Here is a 26,583-nt window from a genome sequence, read left to right on the forward strand (position 1 = left end):
AGAGTTTAACTTGGAGGTGCATTGACATGTTAATGTCGGTATGAGGAACAAGATATGAAACATTGGAATCGTTTGCTGCCTGTTGATCCTGAGCTCGGGTTACAGTCCACAGTCTTTGGTCTGGACTCTCTCTAAATTGCCCCTAGGTGTGAATAGTGTTTATGGCGCCCTGCCACGAATTAGCACCCCATCCCCAGTGCTCCCAGTATAAGCTTTGGATAAACCTTGACTAGGATAAAGTGCTTAATGAAGATGAATAATGGAGTGTGCCACTTTATTCATTTTCATCCTAAAATAAAGCTTATGGTTATTCCTGCTGCAAAAAGTATTTTTTAAAAAAGAAAAAAGGATTTCCGTTTGGTTGTGTGAGTAATGTGAAAATGTAAAAAAAAGAAAAAAATATGTGAAAGTGTGTGTCCTGTAAAATTTGACATGATGCAAACTATACATGATCACCTACGAAAAACAACTACATAGGGTTAAGATGTTAAGATCACTGAAAACAAATAACTCATGTTAAAAAGGGCATGGAAATAAAAACATACCACATGTAAAATAGGAGATGTGATTGAGATAGATATAGATTACTATGGCCCTGACCAAATCATTGCTAAGGAAGAATGAACCAAAGCTGTAAACATTGTTCACGTTCACATTAGCGAAAGTTGTCCTCATATCTGACGGGTTCCTTCATATCTAATGAAATCTTAAGCCTCCTGGTAAACTACCTGAAAGAGACTATATAAAATATATAGTCTATATAAGATAAGATACAAGATAAAATGTGTGTGCATATGTTGGGGTGTGTGTGTAAAACATACCATGCGATGTGTCAAAAAACATGTAATGTCCCTCATAAGGGTATAAATTAAAATCGAATATTACCATACAGTAGTATTTCATAGGAAATCAATAACTGTGCTGAAAAACTCTTTACTTTGAATGAAAACAGTGATGTAACAGATTAACAGACCACTCGTGTAGACACAGATGCTTATAAATAACAAAGCACTTTATGGAAATCAAAATCTTGCCACATATATATATATATATATATATATATATATATATATAGAGAGAGAGAGAGAGAGACAGAGATTGAGAAAGTCCAGAGCAGGAGTCACAGATCTCCTGCACTTCCAACGTTTGTGCCTGCGGTTCCCCCTTAACAAGCCTGTAAAGAACCACAGACCTTCTCCACAGAGCTGAAAACCAGGCCACCACAAGCAAAGCCGGCCTCTTTAAGACGATGAAAAGCCAACACTGGTTTCTGCGCCGATTCCAAACACCCGGTCAGTGATTCGGCAAGCTTATTCTGCTAAACCGCGGATACGGCCTCATGCTCTCAGCCCAGAGCAGACATGGGAAACGCGGCCCATTTTCCGTTCTGGCTTTGGAATTATTAAGAAGTTGGGCTTGGAGGGGAAAGAGTCGCATATGGTTTTGCTAAGTCCTTGAGTGAGAAGAAGAACAAGGGTGGGGGAGCGAGCAGATACACTGGGCATTAGTGGTTAACCAAGAGCTAATGAGGGAAGAAGAAAAACAGTGGGCTCAGATGAAACCATTTAGTGTGCAGCGTATAATGTCCTTATTGCGTTTCAGGGAAAAGATGGTGTGTCATGTTAACCTCCTCTAGTGTAATTACTGTGCGGTTTAAAAAGGTCTGGTTCGAATCAGCGCTGACAGCTTCAGATTCTTAAACCTGTGTGTTCTAATCAGAAAGCTGAACGGAGCACCGGTTACGTTTATATAAGCACGTGTTCCAGCTGCTTATTGGCGCAATTTAAAGCGCGAGTTATGAGGGTAGATCTGGGACAGTTTAAAACAACAAACGCTTTCGCAGGATGCAGTACTGGTGAGGTGAACACGGCTCTGTGGTCTTTGCTGGCACATAAAAGCCGATCTCCTGATACCAGCAGCGCTGAGGGTTTGGCTGCAGTAATGGACTTCTTCTACGGCCAACCAATAAATCCTAACAAATGAAAGAGGCTTTCTGTCCGTCTCTCTCTCTTTCTCTCTCTCTCCAGCCCCTTTTCACCCCATCCTCCCTCCTCCCAGGTGTTGGAGCAGCAGGGTCAGGCCAGGATCAGAGCGGGAGACATGTTGAATCCATTCAGCCCAAATCAGGTCCACGTGTCCTCGGGAGTGCCATTATGCTTTAAATGAACTTTATAGGGGCAACAAAGTGTGGGGAAGTCTGCAAAAACATTAAGGGTGGGAGAGAGCACAGGGATCAGCTCAGAGGGGACTAATGAGAGAGGAAGAGAGAATGCAGGAGAGAGAAAGAGAGGGGACCGCATTGGCTGGCTAATAGTCCATTAAGAACCCAGACACACACAGCACAAGCCCAAAGAGGAAGCAGAGATGATGGCAAACCTTTTAACTGACCTTCTAGACTTAATGGAAGGAGCATGAGAGAGAACGAGAGAGAGAGAGAGAGAGAGAGAGAGAGAGAGAGAGAGAGCAAAATGCGATTCTATCTCTCTCTAATTTTAACAAGGTGTAAAGTGTAAAAATGCATCATGATTAAAACTGTACCACCATGTAACCAGAAATTTAAAATGCAAACTCAACTAAGAGAGATGGGTTTTTAAGCATTCAGTAAATATTCAGCATTCTATTAATATACTATTAAAACACTCAATGTTCCCAGGCAGATTAATCATGCATAATGATATTAAGCATTAAAGTTCCTCCAACTAAAACCAACATTGTTGGATGAAAATCTTTGATGTTTTGTTAGAACAATTAAATGGTGTGTAAAAACCGCTCTCAGCGCACCCAGAAAACCATTCAGATTCAATGATCTTCTACTTTAATTTAACAAAAGAAGAAAAAAAAAGGACAGAATTACTGTATTTTACAAAAAAAAAAAAGAAATACAACAGAATCTCAAGTATAAACAGAACTGTAAAAGATAGATAACGGAAGATAACAGGACATGAGCAGAAATTACAGAACAAAAAGCAGCTCGGATTTGTTTGACGTGGATGGATCTGCAGACACAGTGAGGCTAATAAGCTGCAGCCCTGCTATGAATCACAGCACAGACGCACTACAGAGTAACTGAAGCAACTAAGCGCATCAAAGGCACATGAACAGGACGATGCCCCCCTCCCTTACCATGACCGCCAGGGGAGCCGTTAACCAGCAGGCCTACGCTGTGATCCTTACAGCAATGATTAATGAGCACAGAGAATGAGAGAGAGACAGACAGACAGACATGTGTAATAGAGAAAGGAAAGCAACTGTGTGAGAATGAATGAGTGCGAGCGAGGGAGGATGTAATAAAGGAGGAAAAGCAACAGAAGGAGAAACTGAGAATGAGTAAGTGAGAAAAAGAAAGTGTAATAGAGAAAGAAAAGCAAACTCTATGAGTGAGTGAGTGAGTGAGTGAGGTTGTGCGTCTCTGGTTCTACTTATGGTCTGGAAATGAGATAAAAAGAAAATCTCCAAACAGATTTGAATTGTATTTGCATTAATTGATGTGAACAGCTCATACCGCACAGGCCACAAATAACACAGGCTTATTGGAGGGGAAAAAAATACATTGAGGAGAAACAACAGAGGGAGGAAAAAGCAGCTGCGATCCGAAGACTGTTCTTTCACTTGCTTAAACAACCAAATACAAGAGAAATGTTGGATTCATTAGAAAGTATAAAGCATGAGGTTAAAGCTCAAATACACTCGTAGGATTTCAGTTCAAAGCTCTGGAATGTCCTCCTTCCCAAACAGAGCCACATGTTAGCGCTGATAACATTCACAGAACATATGGACCGTTTCACAGCACAACTGCTGAACTAGCTGAAGATGACACAACATTGAATTAATAATAATAACAACAATAATAGTAATAATGATACTAATAAGGATAATAATAACAGCAATACGACTGAGCAGATGACGAGCCGGAGCACAACAAAGCAAAATCCCTGTCTCCTGGGACTCCTAAATCCTTTTAAAGGAAGTTCAATATTGTCTCTCCACCACACGGTAAGCCGTCACATCAGGCTTTATACAGTAGGTATTTGTGGGATACCAGAGCTTCCAGCGAAACCCAAAAGTATAAATCAATGCAAGCCACGAGATAAAAGAGGAGCCTTCATGCCAGAGAGCTGCCTGTCATTCCCACCATGATTGTGTTTAAAGCAAAACCACATGCACTGACAAACATGAAGTGAAATGAAATGAGAGAGAGTGGGGTATGGACCAAGCATGATTCAATTAGTGGGATTGGGACTGGAGGCTGAGGGCATCCAGTGGGGGATCTGAACCCTGGATTATTCCGTATTCCTCTTATTATTAAAATAGTTGTGTTGGCTTTTGTTTTATTTAGTTTCTACCAAAAGTCTGATCTAAATATTATAGTTGGTTTCCTAGAGGCTGTTTATTTCCGGTCAGGGTTGTGGTGGATCCACAAAAACGCTGGACATCCATTTCAGGGTACCACACACATGCACATTCACCCATACAGGCAATTTAGAGACGCCGACTAAACTGTGGCATGTTTTAAGGGGTGGGAGAAACCCTAAGAACCCAGAGAAACCCACACAGATACACCTCACATAACCTCACACATAAGCTCACTGCCAAACCAGGAACTCTGGAGCTGTGACGAGACCCCCGTGTCACACTCGCTCTCATCAGAATCGCATCTTTAACCATAACCGAACCGTGTGAATGTTTCTCTGTGGGCCGAGTAAACTATTAAATGTTCACAGAAGAAAAAACAAGTGGAAACCGCACGGCATCCCAAGTAAAAGAATTTAATCTAAATTAAATCTAGGCTGAAAAACTAATATAGAACTTTGACACCCAGTTTATAAGGTACAATCCCACATAATTTACATTTCAAAATGTGAAATAAATCAAGCTGGCGAGCATGTCAGGCGAAGGTTAGGGTTTAACTGACCCCTGAAAGGAAAAGGAAACGTGATTACAGATTAAAGTTGCGCTAGGTTCTCTTACAGATCTCCCAAAACACAAACATTGCTTGTTGTTCACAACATCTAAGAAAGACTGCACACCAACTGAGGGACGATGCATTTCCTTTAGGCATGAGCAAGTTATACATACATGTATGTATCTATGTATGTATGTATGTATGTATATGTGTGTGTGTTTGTGTATATATACACACATATATATATATATATATATATATATATATATATACACACACACATACTGTACACACACAGTACATGCATACATACACACATACATATATATATATATATATATATATATATATATATACACAATTATTATATATTATTAATATTATATATAAATAAAGCAGCCTAAATGGTTAAAGTTTCTACATGATATTGTCTTGGCAAAAAAAAAAAAAAGTGATTCTGCATACGCAAGATATGCTACACTGAAATCTCTATTCTGGTTATATTAAGCACTTACTTTACTAATCATAGCACACCACAAAACTGTTTTGCAATGTGGAAAGAAATACAAACCAGGAAACACTATGGCATTAGAAGGTGTTTTCAAACTTCAGACTGGTAGTGAACAACTTTCTACATTGTAAAACTAAAAGAATTCAAAATATGCAATAATCTGGTGATTGATTGAGGCTGGTAACTCTAAATGAACTTCTCTGCATCATGAGAGCCAGTTTCATCATGGTGCTTGATGGGTTTTGCAAATGCACTTGACAATACTGTTTTTGCAAGAACTATTCCAGAACAGCTGACCTCCTGTCTTAAAAGAACAATCTTTCGTTCTATAATGTAAAAAAAAAAAAAAAAAAAAAAAGATATGCAACCACTCACTGAATTAACAGACAGACATTTTATTGTAAAGCAGTCACTTTTATTGATTTTAGATTTTAACTATTGTTTAAAAGGAAAAGAAAGAAAAAAGGCAAAAAAATAAAATACAATTTTTGGAGCAAAATGCAAACTACCTCATAGCAGAATTCATATACTAGAATTCATAAGGCTCATCACATAAGATTTGGCGCTGTCTATACAGAACTAAAAACTTCAGTTCATTTAAGTTAGTAAAAATCAGTAGCCCTTTTATGCAATAAATTATAATCAGTATAACCAATTAGGAGTACAGTAAATATGTGCTGATAAACTTAATGTCTGGTTAATGTCGGTGCTAAAGCTAAAGTTCGGCTAGTGGCTTCTAACATGTACTGAACTATTCCAAAAGAGGGGGAAAAAAGACATTAATAAAATGAAAAAGTACCTTGAATAGGTATAGTGTCATTCTAGTCCAGTCCTGCTGAATAGTATTACCATAAACATGGTGACCATTAATCAAAAGTAGTACAAAGCCTGATAAAAACATCAGATTTTGAAAGCACCAGAAAAATATATATATATATCGCAAATGCATCACATCTGCAGCTATACAGTAAATCCAACCACAAAGAGTTTATTTATGTCATCAAAAACTTGGCCAGCCAAGTTCCACCACACGAGGGCAGCATCTTCCAGGCAAAAGGAGCAGATTATCCAGGCTGTGTCCTGTTTCACCTAGCACTATTAACATTCACTGACTCAAATCCAAGGCACAGCTGGCCACCACCACATGATCAGAATGTGATTACGGCTAATCTGCACTTAGGCTGTTTAAGAGCTTGTCAAATCATTTGGACCTTACAATTTGTCCCTGACAAAAATTGAAAAGGAGACCTGCTCCCTGACCTGTATGAAAATACCTAAAAATCTAGCTCTCTGTAGATTTTTTTTTAGAATCTTTTAGGGTAAAATAGGAAATCCCACAATGCACTGCAGCTTGAGGGACATACACTTGTTTCTGCAGCGAAAACCGCAACACAAAGTACCAAACCGTTCAAGGATTCCTGCTAGACATGTTTAAAACCAGCAGGAAATACGGTACACTCTTAAAAAAACAGGTATTAAACTCTTCGACCCAAGACGTCTTTTCTTGCACATCGTTTGTACTGGTAGCATTTTACGTGGTAATGAGAATGTGTGATACTGATAAAAAAATGAAAGGCTATTATTAAGGACCACTTTTAAACATTAAATTAGTATTTAGGGTTATAATGTAAAGATACACTTAATGCAGCTTTACCCATACAAAAAACAAAGGTTAAAGTGCACCACCTCAGTGACGAGGAATCCTAGGAGTTTTAGTACCTTTTTATGTCACTTACTGAATCAGCATTATAGTCGATATGCAAGAGTATTGCAAGTATTGTAGCTCCCACAAACAGTACTTTAAATGCTACTCCCAAGACCCACAACACTTATCCTGATCTGTGATGAGTGAACATTCGAATGTCTTTAATACACCTTGACTGATCCCGTTTCTAACTGGACGCCTTCAGCATATAGAGTGGATTTGAGTCAAAGAGTGTCTCGGCCGGGTTTAACACACAAACTGCTGCCTCATTCGGATAATCTGCAGCAACGCTGCCTGAACGTCTTCATCCATGTGACCCTGCAAAACACAAGCAAGCCGATACTGTTACAGGCCAAGTAAATCTGGGTTTGGACTCTTTTTTTTTAGCCAGGTGCATGGTATAGCCTTCGAATAGGGTTATACTAGGTTGTGTTAGACTCCATGTGCGGCAGCATAAAATTAACAATTTACATGATCAGATTTTGAAATACTTTGAAAACTACATGTTTCTTTGAAACCAAAAGTAACATTATATTAATTCGGTATACTTTGTCAACAAGTGTAGTTATCATCAAAGGGATATTTATAAGAATATATTCCAATTTCCATGACACAAACACCTTGTCTAGAAGTCACTGCTATATAAATTCATTCATTTAATGGCAACTTTAAAAATGTTTTTTCATTTATTATTATTATAAATGTTTTTTCATTTATTATTATTATTATTATTATCTTTCTGATTCTGATTATTATTATTATTATTATTTCATCAAAGACATCTAACTGCTATTACATCACACTTTACACTGGCTCTTTAACCATCAAGAAGCCAAAATTCACTTTTTGGTCATTTTTAAACAATTAGATCAGTCTCTATGAGTGTAGAAAAAAAAAAACACTTTTTTACATTGGCCAGGGATCAAGGAAGCCAATCAGATTTTTCCCTAATGTGACCTCATATAAAAAGATACCCCCTGGATTACACTCATACTGGGAGACCTCTGAGACAGTCATTAACTTGTTTTTTTGGGGGGCGGGGGACTATGGGACCTTTAAAGCAGAGATTGAAAAGTCTATTAAAAGTATATAATCAGATTCCTTTGCTGTTTTCCAGCCATACCATTTGATAGGTTTCTGCAGACCATCTCACAAATAACCTGAGACAGCGACTATGTAGGACAGAGAACCTGACATTCTAATAAATATCCCTGAGATGAAAAATAGAAAAAATAAACAATCTGCCATGTACAGTACGTAGACACGTGCGTTCGTGACATACCTGTGCGGCACTGAGAAGATGAGTTCGATAAATTGAAACCACCTCTCGGTGTTGCCTCTCAGCATCCTGTGACAATGAAGAAAGAACAGATCAACAGTGAGGTCGTGAGTAATGAGGAACAGATGTCTCTTGTGAACATGTCTCAGCTGTAAATAGTGGCTGCAATTTTCCCAGCGAGGGTTTGATTGCAAGAGTGAGTCAGACAGTTAGAGTTTTGTGTTATTGTAACTCTATTATCTTCATGTCTTACTGTATGAGCTCAGAGGAGCATAAGGCATCACTTACTTGCTCTATGTCTCTCTCTGACTCAGGCTCACTAGCCACAGCAATTCGTAAACACAGTTAAGTCCATCCACAGAACATCCACTTATATGAAAAAAGACTGTTTTGTGGATCAAATGGATCAAACGCAATAAAATGCAAATCCAAATGTAATAAAGTTGGGAAAGGGCTTTTAGTTAGGCTTTTTCGTGAAATTCACTTTCTCCTGAGACTCGGGTCGTCCTCCTTCTGGGCCAGGTTCACTCCGGTGACTCATTCAGGGACATCATAAAACATGGATTCGGTCATAAATATGAAAATTTTATTAACATTTTGCTTTTGCCGGCGCACCAAGTTCAGGCCTACTGAAATTTCCTTAACTGTTCTTTAAAAAAAAAAATTATAATAATAATAATACAAAAAATATATATATACATATATATTTTTTTTCTTTTTTTTTTTCGTAAGTACTATACTAATAAAAAATACATTTAAAAATACATACAAGATGTTTCCACATTTAGTGTCACATTTCCTGCTAATCAGATTACACAATGTACTAAATGCTAATTTAAGGAGTAGTGTGCAGTCTCATACAGTATATCCTGCAGGTGTATACAGGACATGCAACACTATTCCATACAGACCACATCAGTCATCACTCACAAGGAGTTTGCTGACTGGAAAATATAAACCCATAACCGGCAAAAAAAAAAAAAAAAAAAAGAAGAAGTTGCCAGTCTGATGCTTTGCATGCTCCACTGTTTTGCTATTGTTGCCTAGTTGAGGCAATTGAGTCCAATTAGTACTGACTGGCATGTTTATTTTCATTTGAACCAAACACTATTGTTGAATGCCAAAACTAAACCATGTTTAATTACTCAATCCCACTGTAACATACCCCACGTTTCTAGATGCAAGGAAAGTGTTTAGCTGAAAGTGCTACTTACAGCCAGCTGCTGCTGGAGGCTCTTGACCTGCGCCTGGAGTGTGTCAATGTGTTGAGCGTGTCTCTTGTTGGGAGTGTTGCCAGTGTAAGCCAGCTGGGACAGGCCATTGAGAGCCTGTTTCAACCGCTCCACATCTGCCAACAGCTCTGTGATCTAAACCACACAGATTCACTTACTTAAAACATACAAGTAGCTGACAAACAAAGGTTTCAAGAGCAGGTTCACTGGAATGACATTCTGGTAACGTACGCCAGAGAAGGATCTGCAAGAATGCAGACATTTCGTATTCCAAATGTTGTTGTTTTTTTTAAAAAAGAACATTATAATCCTCACCCTTTTGTCTTTGGCCTCGGTCTGTTCTGAGGAGGTCTGAATTCTTCTCTGGAGGTCTCCGATGGTGCTCAGGGAGTCATCATACCTTTCTTTTAGATCATGGATCTCCTTCTCAATTAAGGCACTCTTGGTCTGCAAGGACTCAGTTTCCATCCTTGCTCTATTCTCCCCTTCTTTCGCCTGGTTTGCTTCCTGGTATAGTTCCTCACACTGCTCTTCTAGACCCAAGAGGCGATCACTGAGCACCTCTAACTCATCCTCCAGCCTCTGCTTCTCAGCTTTGAGCTCTACCAACTGACCTTCATGGCTGCGAAGATCATCCAAGGCATGTGTTGCTCTGAGAAGCTCTGTCTGCAGAGTGGCTACATCCTCAGCCCTCTGGGCACTGGTCTCCTCTTCTTCCCTTAGGGCCAAACGAAGCTTGTCCAATTCCTGCTCCAGGGCCATTCTGGCATGGCTGTGTTGAGCCAGGAGGTCAGCATCAGTTCTATGGTTCAGGAGCTCATTCTCCAGATTGTGGGTGCGCTGGACCTCCAAATCGTAGACCTCACTGAGGCGCTTGCATTCCGCCTGAGCCTCCTGCAAGCTGCAGGTCAGAGAGTTCCTTGTGGCCTCAAACTGCTCCAGATGAACATACTCGTTTTCTATACTCTGCTGGAGGTTCATCATTTCAGCATTGCAGAGCGAGTTCTGTTCCTCCAGTTCAGCTCTTTGTACAGTCACCTCCATGTACTGCTGCTCCAGTTCCATTAACTTTAGACTCAAATTCTCCATCTGACCTTTATAACCATCTTCAACTTCCCTGTACTTTTCACTGGAGACCAAGTTAGCCTCCAGTGTCTTCTGCACAGATTCCATCTCTAATTTCACAGTCTCTTTGGCTTGTCTCTCGTGTTCCACATCAGTCTTTGCACTTTTGTATTTCTCCTCCATTTTTGCTAGCTCCCCTCTTAGATCCATCACAGTGGCATTAAAGAACTTCTCTTTTTCCTCCAGCACACTCACTGGCACAAATTTAGAGTTAATGGCTTCATGAATAGTGTCCAGCTCTTTCTTCTGGTCTTCAATTTCTTTGTGAAGTTTTGAAGTACCTTCTTGAATAGACTCATATTTGGAGAAGGCATCTTTAGCACTTCTTTCTGCTTCAGCTACAGCACTGTTTAGCTGGCTTTTTATTGCCTCATGCTCAACAATGCTGATATAGTCCCTTTTCAACTTGCCCTGCAAATTTTCCTTTAACATATCGCTTCCCTGTTTTACCTTCTTTAACTCATCCTCTTTAACTTTTCCGTCTTCCTCCAATTTGTGAATGTCAGCCTTAGCTTTCTCCAAAGCTTCATGCAACTCTTCCTGCATTCTCTCATATTCTTCTCTTTTGACAAACTCAACCTGCAAACTCTGTTTCAGTGCAATGTTCTCAGCTGCCACCACCTCAAGCTCCTTCTCTTTATCTTTGTACTTCCTCTGGAGATTCTCCAAATCCTTTTCCACCCCTGCTTTACAGGCTGAAAGTGCAGCCACCTCACTTTCATACCTTTCATTGGGTACATGAGTGCTCTTCAAGCTGCTCATGCTTTCAGCCAGAGACGCCTTCTCCTCCTGAAGCCTCCTCAACTGCCCCTCAGCGTGATTTCCCCTTTTGATAGTCTCATCAAGCTCATCCTTAAGCTCTTCCATAGCAAGATTAACAGTCTTCTTAAATTCCTCATGAGTCTCGACAGGAACAAACTGCGTCTGGAGGTTCTTTCTGAGCTCATGCAGCTCTTCTCGAAGCAGCTCCCTCTCATCCTCACCATCCTCGACCTCACAGATTAGCGACTGACATTTCGAAGTGACGTCTGACAGTTTTTTCTTTAGGAGATCACTCTGTTCCTCCAGAGCCATCCTGAGTCTCTCATGCTCCTGAAGGGGGACGGTGTCCTGGTTGTCCTCCTCCCTGTGGAGCTCAGCCACCTCCTCAAGAACGCGATCGTAGTCCTCCCGCAGCTCCACCAGCTGTCTCTCCTTCTCATCCACCGCATTGGTCAGAAGGTTCTTCATGTTGTCAAATTTCTCTCCAGGCACCATGGCAGCCAGACGTTTTTCTGTTTCTTTAACACGAGCCTCCATTTCTTGCAGAGACTTAGCCATGGCGTCACGCTGTCCTCTCGTTGCATTTAGCTCATCGGTCAGCTTCTCGACCTCTTCAGCCAAGAGGCTTTCACTCTTTTTATACTCCTCCAGAGCTTTCTCGCTCTGTTTCAAATGATTCCTCACTCGGCCGACCTCCGCTGACGCACCTTCATACTTAACCTTAACCTCGCTGAGCTGAGCTTTGAGGTCATCTAACATTTGGTTGCCAAGATGCTCCTTTACTGTGATCACATGTGCCTGTAGCTGCTTGACCTTGGCTTCAGAGTCCAGCATCCTCTTTTGGACATCTCCCAATGCCCCCTCTAGCTCCTGAACCTGCCGATCTGCTTCTCGCTTGGTCGAGTCACGACTCTGAAGCAATTCTTCACACTCCTTGGTTTTTCGAGTGAGTGCAGCCTGGAGGCGTCCTATTTCTTCCTGAGCACCCTCCTGCAGTTTACGGGTGGACCTTAGCTCCTGACGTAATGTCTCCACCTCATTAGGGGTTGCCATCCCTGGGTGAGAGAGCTCCAAGGGTCGGGATACAGAACGAGATGGGACAGAAGGCTGCAAAACCTGCCACCAGAAAGTGAAGATAGCAAAATTAGGCCAGGAGCTCAGCATGAGGTGTCCTCTTTATTCAAGAAACAAATAAACGCTGCACTAAAAATGGTACATGACAGTACAATTTAAATCTCACCCCAAACACAGATGCATATTTATGTTCCCTGTTTAATATGGTGCGCACAAGTAGACAACACAGTAAAATGAACACTTTGCAGTTACTGAAAAAGATATACGTCATCAGAAACTCCTGCCTCTTCATTCCTACATGTAGTGTCTTGGTTTAAAAGGCAATACATAAAATTTCCACCATAGTAGAAACAGGTGACAAAAGAAAATCTAAAGAAAATAACAAAAACTAAGAATATTTCACCTGAGCTGAATCCAGACTTTGAGCTTGTCTGACGAGAATCGTTTCTTTCCCTGCATCCAAATAAAACAAATCTTACTTGGAGATTCAGATTATTTCACAAAAATGCATTATGGATATTTCTCAAACTCAGCTACAAGGCCCAAGCCTTTACTGTAAATCACATCACATCACCAGCTCACCTTTAATCACAGACTGGCCCGAGTATTCTCCCTGCAAAACAGAATCATGCAAATATATTAATTAGAGGCGTCTTGTTTATGTGGTTAGAACACAGGTCCCATGATGCTGCATGTTGTCTGGTTATTATTTGCCCTCGGCTAGACGCTCACCAGATGGCTCCGGAGCTGAACCTTTACTGTCTCTGCAGCTGCATACTCTCTTTCTCTGGCAGACAGCATGCGCTTGAGCTGCTCCCTCTGATCACAGGAACAAGATAAGAAAGTTAGAGCGAGTCAGTCATCTTTCATGCTCAGGAAATGAAAAAAAGGTGTTCTTGGCAAAGACGTGCTGTTAAAAGAGCCGTAGAGAACCAATGATGAAATGCAAATTACCTCTTTGTGAATGTCCTCCACTATCAACTTCTCCTGTAATGGGGATAAAATATAGTAAACCATGAACTGTAATTACAGAAGTAGACATTTGATCACGGAGAGAATTAATATAATTTTATATAAATACATTGTGAAATGTTTACTGGAAGAATAACATGAGCTGTTAGACAAACGAATTCATAACTGAGGATGCTTTTTTTTTCTACCGCAGAGATTTGTCAACGACTATAGCATTCTATAATCTAATATATAAAATATTAGTATTTTAATCAATTAATGAACAAAAAATATCACATTTTAATTATTTATAGCTACCAATTAATATGAGCTTCTCATTTTGTGCTTCTTTAAGCAATGAAACTTACTAACTGTAAAAAAGCACGCTTGCTGCAAATGTTAAATAAGCGCCTACAGTACTAACAGAATGCTGCTATACAACACAAAAAGTCAATGTTTTAAAAATCATATTTTATTAATGGCTTAAATTACGCAGTGCATCGCACATACTATCTACGTGTTTGAACATTAACTCTCAATGCTGGACACTTATTGGATGGTCAGCTGCAAAATTCTATAAGACGGAAATTAAGATACAGTTTTGGTTACCATGACACCCATCGTGATCACACGTGACACCCATCGTGATCACACGTGACACCCATCGTGATCACACGTTTAATACAGTTCTAACCCTAGGTTTATAGTTATTAAATATTAAAACATTCAACGGCAAACCTTTAAAATATGTACTGTATATAGATGTTTAAATGCATCTATTGTGATCATTTGTTGCCTTTACCACTTTTTTTTTTTTTTTTTTTAAGAGTTAAAAAGGAGCACAGGAAGTGCTTTTTCTTAAACACACTTAACATACAGTACAAGTCAAAAGTTTGGACACATGTTTTCTCTACATTTAAAAACTATGAAATAACACAGGCAGTATTTTCATTATGTCCAGCCTGAAAAATCACCAATTAACAAATAGCAACTTGCAAAATCAGTCAGCTGATTGATAGGAATCTTTTCAGAAAACTTTGAGAGCCAACTCGTATACGAGTATCATATGTATTATTATTTTATATTATATGATTTTTCCACCCCCAAGACAGCGGTATTATCGTTACAATGCAATTTATTCTAAAAGCTTCCAGTGAAACCTCTTTTCAATATCGGAGCTTTCCATCAGCATGAATTCACTCATCTTCACTAAGTGCTTTATCCTGGTCAGGGTCAATGACCTTTGATGTTTCCTTGAATAAATCAAATAAAAGAAAATTTCCTCTTTCAGTTCAATCAGTTCTCAAGTGTTTCAAAACATTAGTTCTTTTTGGTGAACTGGGAGAAACATTTTCATTCACTGAAAAGAAACACAATTCTCATGAAGGTATTATATTCTGCCCAAAAAGACTACTTGGTTTATACTAAGGCACAACAATGAGGTTCATGGATTCACTGATGGAAAGTTCACACAGAGTCAAACTTCATGCTAAATGAAATGAGCTTAACTGTCACTACAAGAAAATGCTTATTTTTCCTTTTCAGTAAATCGCCTGATCCACAGGGAGAAATTTTGTATGCATGTAATCTGATCACTGTTTTAGCTGAAAATGCAAAAAAAAAAAAAAAAAAGAAAGAAAAAAAAGCATTTTGGGGCGTCACTTGTGTCAGCTTTGCATGAAGACATACAAATGTTATGGCTAATCCCCCCTGCATGTTTGTCTGCACACGTGTCTGTGTACGCATGTGCATCTGTACCCTGTGTGTGTGGGTGTGTGTGTGTGTGTGTGTGTGTGTGTGTGTGTGTGTGCGTATTTGTGTAAATATGTTTGTGTACATGTGCGTACACGTGTGTGTGTGTGTGTACGTGTGTGTGTGTGTGTATCCACCTGACTGAGTTGCTGTTGCAGCACACTGACTTTGTCCATTAGGACCCTCTGGTCATGATGATATTTCCTCAGAGTCTCCTGCTGACTCTCGTTCTGCTTCTCAAGATCCTGAAATGTTATCGTACAGAAATAGAAGTTTATTGCATAAATATATATAGAACACTGCAAATCAAAAGCTTTAACTTCATGGACAGTCAAACTACTAAATACAATTAGCTGCACTTACGTGAATAATCAGATCCCTGTTAGATGCGGTCTCAGGGGCCACGTCCACAGACAGCTGTAGACACGAGAGAGAGAGAGAGACTCAGCTGAGCTGGATACGAATCTCTGCCAACCCTGATCATACAGTAACTGTACATCTGCCAAGGCTTAAAAATAAACACTGTTGGCCTAGTTGTTTAATAACGTCATAAATGGTGAATTATTCTCGCCCTAATACACTGCAACTCCTTTCTCTGACAGCAGGTGGAAGCACGGTCGAGCTTTAAAACGGACCACAAGTCGATCTCCCTGTGCTTATTCTCATCACTCCAGGCTTCAGATCGAATCTCAGGAGCTGAGGCTAATAATAAAAGCAAATAAACAACATAACAAATGTGTGGGAATTTATGAACCGTTCGAAAAAAACTGTGAGAAAAATGTACGAAAACTTTCCTACATTCACTCCTTATAAAGATACACTCAATACTTTCGGCAGAAGCGAACTATTTAAAATAACACATACTTCAAAAGTGATAGTATGACTGAGTTCACATTATTTTTTCTTCCTGTTGTCAGACTCTTAGTTGAATACACAATAACGGACAAAGAGCACACGTCTAAATAAACAACTAAAAAAAATGATAAAAATGTAAAACATGATTTCATCTCCATCTTATCAGCAAGCTGGTGTTTCATGTTCGATGACACGTCAGTGTGTGATTTTTTTTCAGTACCTGTCTCTTTTTCTGTTCCGCCCTGCTAGCTTCTTTTGCTGTGAATACAGAATACAGGAGGGTTCAAATGTAAATAATGAAACATTTTAATGATTAAAAAAAACTGTGAATTATACATGAAATTTAACAAAAACACATACATGTATACAGTAATGTGCGAAGGTCTTGAGCCACTTCGTTTCTTAATAATTAAATGAATTATGTAGATTAAATTTAAAAAAATAGGAACAAATGTTTTACTGTGACAGGCTGCAAAGTGCTTAAAGATACACTTTAAAAAGTGCTCGTTTGTGTCACAACCTCAGCAGTACATGTGTCCACGACACCCAACCTACACCCACACTCGCGCACGCTCGCCCCCACACGCCACCACCCGCACACGCACACACCCACCCGCACACCCGCGCACGCTCGCCCCCACCCGCACACTCGCGCACGCTCGCCCCCACCCGCGCACGCTCGCGCTCGCTCGCCCCCACCCGCACGCTCGCGCTCGCTCGCCCCCACCCGCACGCTCGCGCACGCTCGCCCCCACCCGCACGCTCGCGCACGCTCGCCCCCACCCGCACGCTCGCGCACGCTCGCCCCCACCCGCACGCTCGCGCACGCTCGCCCCCACCCGCACGCTCGCGCACGCTCGCCCCCACCCGCACGCTCGCGCACGCACGCCCCCACCCGCACGCTCGCGCACGCACGCCCCCACCCGCACACACCCTGGCTGGCTCTGCTGCACAGCTTGACTTTCTCGAGTCCCTGCTGTTTCTCTTACACAACACCACCACATCACATCCTCATCTATTTCCCCTTCTTCTTCCAGCTGCATTCCTCCCTTTTAACAGCCTTACTCATTTTCCTTCATCCACCCTTCACCCGTTCCTGTAAGAGTACTGTAGCAATACACTAGCCAGAGCAAATAGACATAAAACAACAGTCGGTTGTACACAGCTGACAAGAACATGCTAGCAGGCAAAGGCAAAGCAGTGGACAAACAAATGCATTTTTTTAAATTATATTTGTTTTTCAGCTGTGTGCCAGGCAACAGTGTAAAAACAGACCAAACAGTCGCACCCTTGTATACTGGCTCACGAGACAGCAGTTGAATCTATTGGTCACCTGGATGAAATTTTCCAGATTTTCTCCTTAATTGAGTCAAAGCCCCGTCATTAGGGCACGCCACCATCCAGGCTACAAGTCAGCGAGACCAAAAGACTAACATGTTTACTCCAAACCATGTGATGCCAGTCAACTGCTTATTTTCAACCTGCGTAACCAACGTGCTACGTGAGCCAACAGACGGCCATGATTGGCTTAGAGCCGCGATCGATGTGAGAGTGCCTACCATCCCACCCTTCTGAAAGAGCTCGAACAATCAGCACTGGACTTCCGGTATGAGGCGTGCGGTGTAGACGCGTTTTGCTCGCTCCCACAAATTTTCAGTTAACCTATTAAAACCTCAACACTTTACGTATTAAGTTCCCAATAACCAATATCAGGCTCTTCTAGTTCGCTCATTTTTGAGAATATGTCGAAGACGAGGGCGAAAGCTGCAGAAAAGGACGGGGATTCTCCTCCATCCAGTAGCATTACCATGGCCGAGATTAGCCTGTTGCTAGACGAGCATCGAACGGCCCTTGCAACCGATTTCAAGTCATCTTTTGACTCGTTGTCATCTACGCTGGTCAGCATAAAATCCTCAATTGCTGATCTTGGTCAAAAAATTACTTCGCTGGAGGATAACGCAACTGAAACTGATCAGCGTCTTCAAAAACTTGAAAGCGCAAGCTGTAGTTTGAAAGCAGAAAACGACCTTCTTAAAGCTAAATTAGCGGATCTGGAAAGTCGCAGCAGGCGCCAGAATATTAGATTAATTGGATTACCTGAGCAGATTGAAGGTCCGCGCCCAACCATATTTTTCTCCCAGCTTATTTTTGACATTTTCGGCAAGGACGTTCTTGCTTCGCCCCCCGAACTGGATCGAGCTCATCGGAGCCTTGCCCCAAAACCTGCTCCAGGAGAGAGGCCTCGACCTGTCATATTGCGATTCCACCGATTTCAAGCCAAAGACCTGGTTATTCGCGAAGCTCGCAGACGACGCGATCTGACCTATAACGGACATAAACTTCGCATCTACGACGACTACAGTCCTGAGGTGGTCAAACAGCGGGCCGAGTATAAAAGCTCCATTAACGAGCTGTACAAGGGCGGGTATAAACCAGCATTACTTTTCCCAGCTAGACTTCGCATCACACTGCCCAATGGAGAGAAGAAGTGGCTCCTCTCCCCTTTGGAAGCTGCTACATTTGTTAAGAACATGTGAGAGCCTTCACATTAACAGTACTTTTTCTGTTCTTCTCCTTGGGGCTTTTCCCTTTTTTTTCTAAGTGTTTTCACTGCTTTTGCCTCACTTGATTCAGAACATGTTACAATTTTAAGTTAACAAGTTAAATGGTTTCTATCCTTTTTCCAGGAGTGCTGATGTTGAGGCCCCCTTTTTTTTCCCTTCTCATTTTTTATTCTTTTTGAGGTTTCAGTTTCAACTTTGATGTTCACTAATGTTTACTAAGGTTTAACTTAATTATCTAAATTTATTAAAATGTGGGTATAGAGCATTTAAAGTTAGGAAGTAGTAAGTTTTGCTGACGGTTGTGTCAGTGGATCTCTTTTTGTTCCTGTTGTTGGATACTGTTTCGTCAGTGGTTTGGAAACTTGGGGTTGGGGAAGGGTTTGGGGTGGGGGGTAGATTATTTTTGTTGGTTGTTTAGGTACCTTGTGTTATGTTTGTCAACTCTTGTTTGTGTGCTTCATTTGGATTTAATTATGTCTAACCTAGCCATGTATTCTTCCTTTGTGTTTCTTGCAACACCAGTCTTTAGATCTGGGGTATCTCTCGGAGAGATCGAGTTAGGTGGGCATATTTTCTGCCTGAGCAGCATTAAACTATCTTTGCCCCCCATACCTATATGGCTCCAAGTGGTGCTTTAAGATGTGTTAGCTGGAATGTTAAAGGGCTTAATTCTCCAGTGAAACGTCATAAAATCATATCTCACCTGAGACACCTGAACGCTAAACTTGCTTTTCTACAGGAAACCCACCTTAAGGTTTCAGATCATCTTAAACTTCGCACTGGATGGGTGGGTCAGCTGTATCATTCTTCTTTCACAAGTAAGGCTCGAGGTGTGGCAATACTCGTCCATAAATCAGTTCCACTCTCTGTTTCTAAGGTTATATCCGACCCGAATGGACGGTTTATAATTGTTGTAGGTAAAATAGATGGCTTCTCTTTGACTTTGGCAAATGTATATGGCCCTAACTGGGACAATGAATGCTTCTTCAAAAACTTTTTTTTTGCTCTTTCCAATCTGAACTCCAGTCAACTTATTCTTGGGGGAGACTTTAACTGTTGCCTTGATCCTACTCTTGACCGCACATCTAGTAAAAATGTTGCATCAAAATCTGCCAAAATTATTCAAATGTTCATGGAGCAGTATGTAGTTTTTGATGTCTGGCGTTATTTCAACCCTAATGCCAGGCAGTACTCTTTTTTCTCTCAGGTTCATCACACCTTTTCTAGAATAGATTACTTTCTCATTGATGATAAATTACTCTCCGCAGTCAGTTCATGCTTTTATAATCCCATTGTAATTTCTGACCATGCTACAGTCGTAATGGACATTTTACTCCCAGGCAAACCTTTGTCACGCTCCCCTTGGCACTTTTATCCCTTACTTCTCACTGAACCTGACTTTATCAAAGCTATCAATGATAGTGTAGATCTCTTCATTGATACAAATGTTAACTCTGATACATCTGCATCGACAATTTGGGAATCATGTAAAGCCTTTTTACGTGGGAGGATAATATCTTATTCTGCTTTTCAAACTAAGCTCACAGCAGAAAAACATGCTTCTCTCACTAAGACTATATCGGAGCTACAAACTAGGTATGCAGACTCACCGAACCCCGATCTACTTAAAGACCTGCTCATTAAAAGGGCGGAGTTTGATGTTATGTCCTCTGGGGAGGCTGTAGAATTGATTCAAAAAACACATCATAATTTTTATGAATTTGGAGAAAAGCCCAGTAAGTTGCTTGCTCATCAAATTCGTCAATCAGCTTCATCACAAAATATTACGCAAATTAAAACTAATACTGGTATTACATTAAATCCTCAAGCCATTAATAACCAATTTAGGGACTTCTACACTTTACTTTATACCTCCGAGTGCCTATTTGATGAGAGTCAGCTGAACAATTTCTTTAGACCTTTGGACATTCCTGTTATTGATCCGGTAATGTCAGCTAGACTAGATGAACCATTAACAGTCGAGGAGCTTAAAGGCGCTTTAATGACAATGCAAAATGGAAAGTGTCCTGGACCTGATGGCTTTCCTGCGGAATTTTATAAGACATTCGCGGACAAACTTTCCCCTTTATTGTTAAGGATGTTTAATGAATCGTTACAGGTTGGCATTTTGCCTACCACACTGCGTCAAGCCACCATCTCCGTCTTACTTAAAAAAGATAAAGACCCCCTTCTTTGTAGTAGCTTTCGTCCTATCTCTTTGCTTTGTGCTGATGTAAAGTTATTAGCAAAGATACTGGCAAGACGATTAGAGGCTATTTTGCCGTCAATCATCTCCCCAGATCAAACCGGTTTTGTTAAAAACAGGCACTCTTTTCATAACGTCAGACGGCTACTAAATATTCTTTATTCGCCTTCATCTTTAGACATTCCCGAATTTATTATTTCAATGGATGCAGAGAAGGCATTTGACCGTGTGGAGTGGTCATACCTTTTTTTTACTCTTAAAAAGTTTGGCTTCGGTGATGTATTTATTTCTTGGATAAAGCTCTTATATTCATCCCCCCTGGCCCGGGTTCGTACAAATAATAATTTCTCTGACTATTTCCTTCTGAAGCGTGGGACCAGGCAGGGTTGCCCGCTTTCTCCCTTGCTGTTTGCCATCGCCATTGAGCCTTTAGCAGTTGCCCTTAGAACCAGTCAGATTCAGGGTGTTTTCAAAGGAGGTACTGAGCATAAATTGTCTTTATATGCAGATGATCTTTTACTGTTTATCTCAGACCCGGATCGATCCATTCCTTCACTTCTGGACTTGCTGAAGAACTTTGGCCAATTTTCTGGTTACAAATTGAATCTGCACAAAAGTGAACTTATGCCCCTTAATGACGCAGCTTTGTCTTATACTTTCTCTTTATTACCATTTAAGGTCTCCCTGGAAAAATTCAAATATCTAGGTGTCTGGGTCACTAGAAAATATTCGGATCTGTTTAAAGCTAACTTCTCCCCACTTCAGGCCAAACTGACTCATGACACCCAACGTTGGTCTCTTTTACCTTTATCTTTAGCCGGCCGCATAAACTGTATCAAAATGAATGTGCTCCCTAAATTTTTATACTTTTTTCAATGTCTGCCTGTTTATATACCTAAACATTTTTTCCACTCACTCGACTCTTGCATCTCTCACTTTATATGGAATAAAAAGGTCCCCCGAATCCGGAAAGATATCCTTCAAAAAACTAAAGATATGGGCGGTTTAGCATTACCTAACTTTCTATTTTACTACTGGGCTGCAAACATTCGTTCCATCTTGTACTGGTGGTGTTTTAGCAATAAACCACCACCATGGCTGCAAATTGAGGCTGCCTCTTGTGCTCCCTCATCTCTTACTTCTCTGCTGTGCCTTCCGTTGTCACTACATGCTCCATCATATTCCACAAATACTATAGTTAAAGCCAGTCTCAAGATCTGGACCCAATTTAGGCGACACTTTGGACTCCAGGCCATACCTTTGTCATCTTCCCTTCACTTAAATCCTTTATTCCCTCCCTCTCTTACAGATAAAACCTTTGGGATTTGGAAAGATTACGGGATTGTTTCAGTAGAGAATCTGTACATTAATGGTATCTTTGCTTCTTTTGACCAATTAAAAGATGCTTTTCATCTACCGAACACTCACTTTTTCAGATACTTACAGGCCCGGGATTTTACTCGAACTAACTTTTCCACATTCCCTGCTATTCCTTCTTCTAACCCACTTGATTCTGTTCTTAAGTTGGATCCTAACATTAAAGGTGCGATCTCAAAATTATATTCTACTGCCCTCTCAATTAATTCTTCTGCTTCAGATGGTCTGCGTTATGTTTGGTCCGTAGACCTTGGTATTGATATTAGTCCTTCGGTTTGGCAGCTAGTCTTGAAAAGAATACATGCCTCTTCTATCTGTGCGCGTCATGGAGTTCTGCAGTGCAAAGTGGTGCACAGAGTCCACTGGTCCAAAAGTAAACTGGCTCGTATATATCCTGGCACTCTCTCTAACTGTGATAAATGTCATTGTGATCCTGCTGATCTCATCCATATGTTTTGGTCATGCCCGGTTATATTCTCATTTTGGACATCTGTCTTTGACTCTCTGTCAGCCATTACCTCAGTTAAGATCCTCCCGGAACCTTTGATTGGCCTGTTTGGGGTTTTACCCAGTGGATACTCCATGCCCTCTTACTTTGTTGAACTTGTTGCATTTCTTACTCTTCTGGCAAGACGTGTTATTCTAATGCACTGGAAGGGCTCTAACCCCCCTACTCGATCTCTCTGGATAAAAGATGCCCTTACTTTTATGAAGTTGGAGAAGATTAAACATTCACTACGTGGTACTCAGGTTAAATTTTCTAAAATTTGGCAACCTGTTCTTAATTATGTTGAATCTCTTCGGTTCACCGACTCTGCAGTAGTTTAGGAAGACTTTGGCATGTATGTCTGTGCTCCCCCCCCCCCTTTATTTATTTATTTTTTATTATTATTATTTTTTTCTTTTCTTCTTTTTCCCCCCGTTGTACTCTGTTTCACTTGTCCTTATAATGCTATTCATTCCAATATTATTGTTCCTGTAATTCTTTCCATAACTTTTTATTGTAGTGTATCTTTCTATTGTCTTGTGTGATTGTGTTTTTTGTATGTTTCGATTGTTTTTGTTTTGTGTTGTGTATTTGTTATAAATAAATCATACATAAAAAAAAGAACAATCAGCACTTTCTACTGTAACCCCCCCTGGCTGTACTAATTAAGATAGAACTCTAACCTGTTACTTGCTATTCACAAATACGTCGATGCTCAGTGAGGTGATTTTACCTTTCGCATTATCCAGGTAGCTTTTAACAAGGCTGATGAGCTCCGGGTTTTTGCCGAGTCTGGCATAATAATAGCTGTCATGGCTAAAGCTGTCCACAGCGGTGACATCAGCTCCACTCTTCAGCAGAACCTCTACAGCGTCCTTACAGGCATGTTCACATCCCAGGATCAAGGGAGTTCTACAAGAGCAAATCGCATTTATATAAAAACAATAGTGTATGCCGAAATCAGGATCCCTTTTGGCCTTGTTTTTTTTAAGAGGTTAAAAAACTAATTTTCAGACAGCACCACTCAAGCTGAAAACCTGAGCATCCTTGGAGGTCTAAGCTGCCCAGAGGTAAGTTTACAATGCAGACATAAAACATCCACAGGTGAGTATTAATGGATGGATGGATGCTTTACTGATCCCGAAGGAAATTCCAGGATATGTAATGTATGCATATGAAAATGTATTCGTGCATCTCTATTAAACCCTAAACACAGGCCTAAATGAGAACATTCGAGTAAGATTTCTTTACTTGTTCTGCTTGTCACGCACTCGAACGTCAGCTCCTCGGTCCAGCAGGAGCTGACAGATATGGGGATGACACATCTGCGTGGCCAGCACCAACGGTGTCTTCCCCTCCTACAAACATACAGGGTAACATTCAACAATCACTGACCAAAATGTTCAATCTCCAGAATAACTATAATCTGATTTACAGGTTAGAAGTTTGACATATACTATATTACTATATACTATATACTATACAGTATTGTGCAAAAGTCTTAGGCACCATATTATATGCTGCACCAATTTTGTTATACATGTTTATCATGTCTGCATAATTATTTACAAAATCATTCAGTATTTCCATATACTTATTTATTAATGTTTAAGTTATTTGTGGAAGAACTGAGTGATTTTGTACATAATTATGCAGACGTGATAAACATATAACATGGTGCCTAAGACTTTTGCACGGTACTGTAGTTTTTCCAATCTTTAGCTTTTACTTTAATCAAAAAGACTTAAAAGGACAAAGTCAGTGTGATGGTAATAGGCATCATTACAGGTGCTGCATTCTGCATATAGTCACAGCAGACACATGTAGTGTGAAAAGCCTTTAAACATGGAAAAGGCACTTAATCGCCATCATGAACATTTCCCACGCTATGTCCTAGCACGTCACCAAAGGTGCAATAAGAATGTAGAATCCTGCCCTACTTCTTAAAGACTGACGGCACAATTATATTTATAATGCAAAAGATAAGTTTCCTAACAAACTACTCAAGGTGTTTCAGAAGTGTTCGAAAAAACGCTTAGGGTTTTCTCTTTAGCGCACACTTTTGTTTGCCTGATAGAGACTCAAAAGCTTTGGATAAGAAAGTCTCCCAAATAATTCTAATGCAAGTGTAAACACAATCTGAAGCATAATGATAAGACTTTGATGTATTGCAGTGAGCTAGAATACACGATCAATCTTAAGTCGGGTAAAAGGGGAAATTCTGTTTTAATTTTTGATTTAATTGATACTTACAAAATCACCAGCGTTGACTGAAGCCCCGCCGTCGCACAGCAGCTTAATGCTAGAGGAGCAGCCGGCCATGACTGAGGATAGAAAATGACAGCGACATGATGGATGGATCACAAAACAAATAAGATCAGGAGCTGCTGATCATACTCTGTATGTTTTTCCTAACAATCTAATTCATTTATTACTATATGATAAAATGTAAACTTGTCCTGCTTTTCCTATTAGCCTTTCATTACTCTGAGTTTGCTGAAAGTCAGCATGTTCGCTACAGCAGTGTGAGAGAAAGGAAAAGGTCAGCGAGACAAAAGATCGGAGAGAGGGGGAAAGAATGAAGTGCTATTCACCGGCTTCATGCAGGGCTGTTCTTCCCTGCAGGTCCACATTTCCAACAGGGCAGTTATGCTGCAACACAAACACAATGATTTTACAGTCTTTCACCAGCATTTCCACTTTGTCTACAGTACTACGCTACACAAACCCACAAGTTCAAGTACAATGACTAGTCAGCCTTTTTGCTTTGTTGGCTTTTCCCCCCCTAATCTAAAAGAGAAGATGTTTCTTAGGCGTATACAAGATATCTTAAACTATCACTGTCTGTGCTGTCATTACAATGGGGTTTAATGCATTAAGAAGGTTAAATATTTGCACATCCCTTATTGTGTGCAATATTACTAGTAATTATACTGTAATAAGAAAATACAAAACTGGCCATTAAATAAACCCCATCAATAGTAAATCAAAGCACAAAAAGTCCTTACTAGGGATGTTTATGATTCATTAATGGATAAATCATAAACAGCTAAGCATTACGTTTTTTTAGCATAATAATGTTCCATAAGTCATATATATATATATATATATATATATATATAATGTTTGTACTCTATAAAAGCATGCACGTGTGTTTTTAAGTGATGCAACGCATTTACAATATAACAGTTATTATGTATAATTTTAATAATTATTCTATTGTCTAAAACTATTTGATCTTACATAACTAATCTGTTGAGATTGTAGTGCTATAAAGTATTATCCTGTGGTCTCACCCCACACAGTAGCCAATCAGCAGCGAGCGTGTGATGTTCAATAAGAATTCATGTGATCCTGATATTGCTTGTGCTGTGTTTTCATCTTTAACTATATTTTGCATTTCTTGGCCACGATATAAATAATGCATGATGCATGCAGGGTTGCCAGGTGTATAGTATTTCCATGGAGGTTTTTTGGTTTTTTTCAGCTGCTTTATGATAGGGGAGACCCAACTGGTAGCTGGACACTGGCCAAGACTAAATAAGGGAGAAAATTATTTGCATCACATGGCCTTACTTTAGAAATATGACATACAGCATATCTGTCGAATAAAGTCATGATCTTGTAGCATAACAGAAGGCTTACATTACAGTACAAGTTAACTCAACTGCAAATCTATGACTTTTCTTAACATTTTGTCTGTCTTTAACAGTCGGCTGCAGATCAAGTACAGGAAAGTGTTGCTTTAATGCTGCTCTGCTGAACATTCTGTCCCAGAGCTTAAATCCTCAATCATGTTC

General features: G+C 40.2%; 1 protein-coding gene across 1 annotated transcript in view; it reads right to left on the bottom strand.

Moving 5' to 3' along the window:
• Positions 1-5,813: 5,813 nt before the first annotated feature.
• Positions 5,814-26,583, bottom strand: part of uacab (uveal autoantigen with coiled-coil domains and ankyrin repeats b) — a 53,215-nt gene continuing 32,445 nt past the window's right edge. The window contains exons 5-19 of the mRNA XM_053492325.1: positions 25,378-25,435; positions 25,037-25,107; positions 24,035-24,141; positions 23,517-23,695; positions 16,370-16,407; positions 15,658-15,711; positions 15,432-15,539; positions 13,546-13,578; positions 13,324-13,410; positions 13,174-13,204; positions 12,995-13,044; positions 9,946-12,633; positions 9,613-9,765; positions 8,402-8,467; positions 5,814-7,437 (exon numbers count right to left, since the gene is read on the bottom strand). Coding sequence (XP_053348300.1) covers positions 7,366-7,437; positions 8,402-8,467; positions 9,613-9,765; positions 9,946-12,633; positions 12,995-13,044; positions 13,174-13,204; positions 13,324-13,410; positions 13,546-13,578; positions 15,432-15,539; positions 15,658-15,711; positions 16,370-16,407; positions 23,517-23,695; positions 24,035-24,141; positions 25,037-25,107; positions 25,378-25,435 — 3,795 coding nt within the window. The 3' untranslated portion in view covers positions 5,814-7,365. The remainder of the gene's footprint in view (positions 7,438-8,401; positions 8,468-9,612; positions 9,766-9,945; positions 12,634-12,994; positions 13,045-13,173; positions 13,205-13,323; positions 13,411-13,545; positions 13,579-15,431; positions 15,540-15,657; positions 15,712-16,369; positions 16,408-23,516; positions 23,696-24,034; positions 24,142-25,036; positions 25,108-25,377; positions 25,436-26,583) is intronic.

This window comes from Clarias gariepinus, chromosome 3 (assembly GCF_024256425.1).
Source record: "Clarias gariepinus isolate MV-2021 ecotype Netherlands chromosome 3, CGAR_prim_01v2, whole genome shotgun sequence".
Lineage (NCBI taxonomy): Eukaryota > Metazoa > Chordata > Actinopteri > Siluriformes > Clariidae > Clarias > Clarias gariepinus.